This window comes from Mastomys coucha, chromosome X (assembly GCF_008632895.1).
Source record: "Mastomys coucha isolate ucsf_1 chromosome X, UCSF_Mcou_1, whole genome shotgun sequence".
NCBI classification, from domain to species: Eukaryota; Metazoa; Chordata; class Mammalia; order Rodentia; family Muridae; genus Mastomys; species Mastomys coucha.
In genome coordinates this window covers 47,238,585-47,245,022 of record NC_045030.1, presented here as the reverse complement: position 1 = coordinate 47,245,022, position 6,438 = coordinate 47,238,585, and the positions used below count along the sequence as shown (strand labels likewise).

General features: G+C 37.1%; 1 protein-coding gene across 7 annotated transcripts in view; it reads left to right on the top strand.

Moving 5' to 3' along the window:
- Tenm1 (teneurin transmembrane protein 1) overlaps positions 1–6,438 on the top strand; it is an 803,700-nt gene that overhangs the window by 698,345 nt on the left and 98,917 nt on the right. For all 7 annotated transcript variants that reach the window (XM_031355201.1, XM_031355294.1, XM_031355365.1 and 4 more), the window contains one exon: positions 2,021–2,041. In XM_031355201.1, the coding sequence (XP_031211061.1) occupies positions 2,021–2,041 (21 nt within the window). The remainder of the gene's footprint in view (positions 1–2,020; positions 2,042–6,438) is intronic.

Below are 6,438 nucleotides of genomic sequence, written 5' to 3'. Positions count from 1 at the left end.
AAAAAAAAAAAAGAACATTTTCCGGTTTTTTTATAAAAAGGTTTATTATCTTCATGTCTTCAAAGTGACCTAGGGGCCAGATTTAAGAGGATTTTAAAATTAAAATGACTGTATTTCACAGATGATTATAGCCTTTTATCTTCAGGCAAACTTGACCTAAAGTCAGACCTATACATAGAGTGAGACCCTCATATGAGAAACATCATACCATATCACCCAGTGAAACATTCAAGGCAATACCCTTTGTCAAGAAGCTGTGAGATGAAGTGCTTACTAAAAGTTCTGCTTCTTTATGGCTGACAATTCTGTTTTGCCCACCCCAGTTGCCCTTTGGAACACAGATGGCTGGAAGACATAAGGCTTTAATAGTTGATGTGCATGATGTTTTACTGAAGCCGTTTTGATGTAACAGTTTCAATGCTAAGGACATTCTATTGTGGTCTAAAGGAAATCCTTTTTTTTTTTAATTCTTTGAATATCTCATACATTTACACAACTTATTTTGGTCATATCCATCTACTAGTACTTTCCTCCAGCTTCCTCTAGCACCATTAACCCTGTCTCTCTCCCAACTTAGTACTCCAATTTTGTTGTTGTTACTAATTCCAACTCCAAATAGTGCTGTTCCTATATGTACATATGTACGGGGCCATCCACTGCTATATGGGCAACTTCCTAGCAACCATGTCCCCAAAGTAGAGTAACTTTCGCTCCATCAGAAACCAAGAACTGGAAATAGTTCTTCTGCCAAAGATTGGGCCTGGGACCCCTCTCCAATTCATACCGGAAGTGTGACTAGATTGATTTTGTTCAGGTATTGTGCAGGCAACTGCAGGTTCTTTGAGTTGATGTGTAAAGCAGCCATATCATGTCAAAAGGCTGCATTTCACAGCTCCTCTCCTCATCTATAAACTCGGACTTTCTTTGACAACTCTTCTGTGATATTCCCTGAGCCTTGGGTGTGGGGAGATTAATATAAATGATTCATTCACTGCCGATCAATCATAGTCATATATTCTTGGTACATTGACCAAATATGAATCTTTGTATTAACTACTACCCACTGCAGAAAGAGCTTTCTCTAACGAGAACTGACAGCAGAAAAAACTGGAGTTACAAATATAAATATTTAGAAGGTAATTGGATGATATAACCATTTAAAATAACAACAACTGTAGAATTCCACCTAGTACCTATAATCTCCAGTATCGTGGACTTTTTCCAGGTTTATTTTATCAGGCATGAAATCCTTTCTGTGGAACATGTCTAATACCCATCACAAAGTGGTTGGTTACCTCCATAATTGTCATAACACTATGACAACAATTGGCACATCTTACCAGGTAGATCAATATTGCACCATGAAGACTCCCATACTTTTAAAATATTGTCATTGATTGTATACACAGATGTCTGGTCTTTATCACTGAGGCCAGATAACTGGCTTAGAGTTGTGGTTGGGATGCCTGTCCAATACATGCCTTTATAAGAAGGTCCAGTAGTTTTACACTTCCATTGAGGAGTTGGGGGTATCAAACTAAAACTTAGAATATTCCTATACTTTTTAATGTCCAAACCCAGTGGTTCTTAAATCTTACCTCTGCATCAAAATCACCAGCTGAATTTATTAAAAATGCAATCCCCCAATCCCTACTTCCATGTGTCAGGATTCTGGTTTAGTAGGGCAAGTGAGAGCTCCCAGAAAAGTGCACATGTTCTAGAAGCCAGTGGTCCTGATGCAGATGGCCAGAGGGAAGCTTTTTTTTTTAATTGTCTTAGAACTTTACCTACCTACCAAGCAAGACACGTAAGTACCTTGACACCATCTTATAAAGAAAACCAGGGAAGGAGTGAGTCAACTGTAGCTTCACAGTGACTAAATGATCCTGGCGGGCATCTCTCTAATTGCCACAAGCTGAGTCAAGAATTGATGTGTCTGCTGAGATTTCTCTTGTTGAATGATACTGATGACTCTCTATTTGTTTTCACTTGCTACTCATGGATACCTTGTGCACCCTAGAAACAGAGATACCAGACATAGGTAAGCAAATAACGCAGGCATCTGCCTAATGATCCTCTTACTTAAGAAGCCATTCTCTAGCCAAAAAAAAAAAAAAAAAAAAAATGTGCTAAAAGGGAAAGTTTGCTTCTTAAATAAGGTTAAAGAAATAGTTGAAAATTGGAAATTATATTCAGGTAAGTATATTCCAGAAAAAGGTCAGTATATTCAGTAGGAATTTACTAGAGGGACAGAACACTCAGAAAAAAGAAAATAAGATAAATGAAAGATGACAGTTTAGTATGTCATGAGAAAGTAAGGCCAAACGTCTCATGTTTCCATAAGATAATATCACAAATGAGTGCATAAGTTCAAGTCAGCTTAATGTTTTTAAGTTGCAACAGTTTTTCTCCCAAGACTCAAAAATATAGTTGTCAATTACACTAAGACACAGTGACCATGATGACCTTCCTTTTTTAAGTGAGAGCTGCATTTTTGCATTTGATAACTTTCTTTAATAATGTCTTTTTCCCTTTGATATAACTAAGTGGGTTCTATTTTCTCTCACTAAAGGAAGTAATTGAAAAGCTCCAAACCAGTTACCAACAAGACCACATAGCGCTGAAATTAGTGATGAGGACTTCTATTCAGCCCATTTATGCAGTGTGTTTGTCACAACTGCTCAAAATTTCTGAAATTTCAACGGAGAAAACTGAATTTGTTCATACCCAAGTGTCATCAAAATAGCACTAGCAGGGTTTTGAATATGAATCAGGTTAAAGGATTGGCAATTCACAAATGCTCAAGCACAACCTGAGCCTTGCAGCTTTGGCATAGCTGGTTCTTTAAGCACATTCAGTTGCCTGCTGATTTGATGACTAGTAAACTATTGCATCTTATTAATAATCACTTACTCACCATTTAGATATCTATGTGATTTTGAGTGCTCTGAGTGATGTGATCACTGCTAACTGGAAGAGTGTGACTTAAGTATAAACCTAACCAAACGGTGACACAGTGAGTCTGACACCTAGTTTACAAAAGAAATCCTCACATCTGTCAAACTGATAAGCATTTAGTCATGAAGGAGTAAAGCAAATAGGAATGGAGTGCAGCGAGTTTGCATGTTTTCAGAAAGCACAGAGAAACCATTGTCAGTGGAGCTGAAGTCTACTTGGGAAATGGCAGGAAATTGTATATCATTACAGGGTATATTCTTGTCAAGAAAATAATATTAATCAAATTTGAATTTGATATGTTGGGGTATTCCTTTTTCTAAAAGCCAGCACATAAAGTTGACGAACAGCCTTACTGAACAAAATCTGACAAGTTCCACAAGTTAGGAAAAGGTAGAACACCGGTTGTCTTTTCCACCTTCAGATCAAGAGTTATTCTGTTGGCATTTTGTACACGTATTCACGTGTGATCTAATCTAATCTTAGTATTGGCACAGAACTGTTAGTGACCCTGGGCAGGCCCCTTATGGTTCTGGGTTTCCCCAGCTGAAATTTGAGGTGAATACTAATTCTAACTTAGCTTACAGGCACATTGGAGATACTCAATAATGAATGAGTGTAATGCATTCCAAAGTACTTTTGTGTGAATAACATTTCTCTTGGAAAAATAGCCCATGGACCCTACCTAAACAAAGCATGATTAATCTGGCTCAGTTGAAATTCCACAAAGTGGCTACCCAAGTAGTAAAGATTATTTCCAGGAAAGGTTGTAACCCATCTTTTACGTTAGGAAAATCTAAGTATGTTGGAGAAATATTATTCTGAAGATGAAAACATGAACTAAATGTGTAAAAAGTTTTACTCAACAACCTATTTGAGAAGTCTTTGCTACAGAGATGCTTTTCTGATAAAGCTGCCAAAACAATTTTGGAATCTGGTCGTGCCCTTTACAATTTATTTACAGCATCTGTCATGGTGGTTCCAGGGTTGAAGAAGTCCCTGGAATCTACTGAGTTATCTTGCTCAAAGAAGGTAAGTAGAAAAAAATCAACTATTCCAATAGGATGTGATTTTTTTCCATTACAAAACAATAAACTGAGTTCTCAAAGTTACCATTTGCTAACTTTATCATTATTTACATACATAAATAAGCTCAGAGAGCAAACACAATTAAGAGAATGCCAATCTTTCAAAAAGCTAGTTCTTCTGATAGCACTTACCCTTCCACTTTCTTTGGCTAAGTACCCAAAGCCTGAAGTCTCTTATGCTTTTACTTTTATGCCATAGAGTCCAGTTCCTGTTCAGCACTTACTGAATGAGCAATGACCTTTCAGGCACTGTGTGACATCAAGGACAAAGAGATGGCTATGTACTTGTCTGCAGACAGTTCACAGTGTATTTAGGAAGAGTTACATGCAAAAATTAGTGCTTAGAACCAACAATGCAGTTTTGCTTTTTAATACCATTTCCAAATAAACAGAGCCATTGCATTCCAGAAATGGCTGATTCTATATCAAGGAAGAAAGAAATAAAGAAGAGTCTAGAACATTCTTGAAATGATAGAATGATTAAGTCTTAACATAATGATGGTGGTGGTGGTGGAGGTAGTGATGATAATAAACATTTACTGAGGCATGGCAAAGAGGCATGTAATCCAACAAAAAGAGTTCTTATTGGTAGCAACTGGGACAACTTACACAACATTAAATAGTCTCAGGTTTTGTTTGCTGCAGGCATAAAATAAAAGTCTATGGAGCCCATGGAGATGTAAATTACTCATACTTTTCTTAAATAAATGAGAAAAATAAACCACCCATCCAAAAATTATAATAATTTATATGATGCGCTACTCAAAAAGACATAGTATGTAATTCCTGATATCCTAAGTCCTGTCTGTAGATAGTTACTTCCCTCCAGGACACTCCAGCATGTTTTTGTTTTATTTAAAATTTTCTATAAAATTTTCTACAAAAATAGAAAGGGAAAACGGCTCCATCAGAAGATCAAGGTCAAGCCCGGCAAGAAGTTTTACTGGATAGTTTACAACCTAGATATAATTTGGTCAAAATGAACTGTTCCACTGAAATGCCACAATTCCTATCTGAGGAAAATATCGGAAAAGTTCCAGTAACAGGAATCTCCTATAGAACAACTGACAAGTAGTCATCAAAAACAAGAAAAGTCCAAGAAAATGCCACAGGCCAAAAGAGCCTAAGAAGACATGATCACTAAATATAATTTGGTGGCTTGGCATGGGAAAATGATCTTAGATTAATAATAATAATAAATGATAATAATAAATAACAACAAACTAATAGACCCTAAATAAAACAGAGTTCGATCAATAATTTTAAAAAACCCACTAACCCAAATCCAACAACCCTTCTCTGATCATCATCTCACATTTTCTTCACTAATACTTGACTTAGTATGAGAGTCATCACAACTTGTTTACTTATCAGTCAACCTGACTGACCTGTGAGTTTCATGAAGGAAACAGTTGTATCTTACACACAGGCCAGCCTCTATACCATAGCACAGTTCTTGAACACATTAAAAGTCCTTAGAGGACACATTTTACTGAACTAATAAATAAGCACACAATGGAGAAATGGCACCAATGAGTGCTCCAGTAAGAGATGATATGAATTTGGACTAAGGACAGCAGAGGTAAAGGAATCACAATGCAGAAGAAAGTAGAAGGAGACAAAAACATGATGCCCCATAGATGTGAGAAGTGACAGAAAAGATTTGGAAAAGAATGACAGATGGTCTCTGGCATAAGATGAGTGGGTAGTAAGCAGGCCTTTCAGCACTAAACATATTAGAAATAAAAGGGAAATTGTTGTTCTCCTGCTAGCTCTCAGTTTATTAGAGTGGAGAACACTGATACCTAAACAAGTCATTTAATTTGTATGTATTCTCCCTAACCATTGTGCAAATGATCCAATATAAAAGATTTAGGGAAGGCTTCCTTCAGGAGAAGTTGCCTGAGTAAAGACACTGAAAGCATGTGAGAAGAGATGAAGTAAAAATGATTAGTGGACTACATCCAAAATATTGGTACATCTCTATAGGAACAAGAGATCCGAATAATTATGAAGACATTATGGGGAAAATGGATACGACTTCAAAAACACCTACTTATGTGTCAGACAACAAAGATGAATCTATGTACACAAACACATGACTATGAACACTGGTTAGTTTTTGCCAACACGACACAAACTAGAGTCATTTGGATAGAGATAACCTCAACTGAGAAACTGTCTCTAGCAAATTGGCCTGTGAGCCTATCTATTGGGAGCAGGCAGGACATTGTTGATTGATGAGGGCAGACCCAGACTAATGTGGGCAGTGTCAACCCCAAGGCAGGTTCATCGGAGCTGTATAAGAAAGCAGGCTGATCTAGCTCTCTCCTGAGAGGCCCTGACAGTACCCGACTAATACAGAAGTAGAGGCTCACAGCCATCCATTGGACTG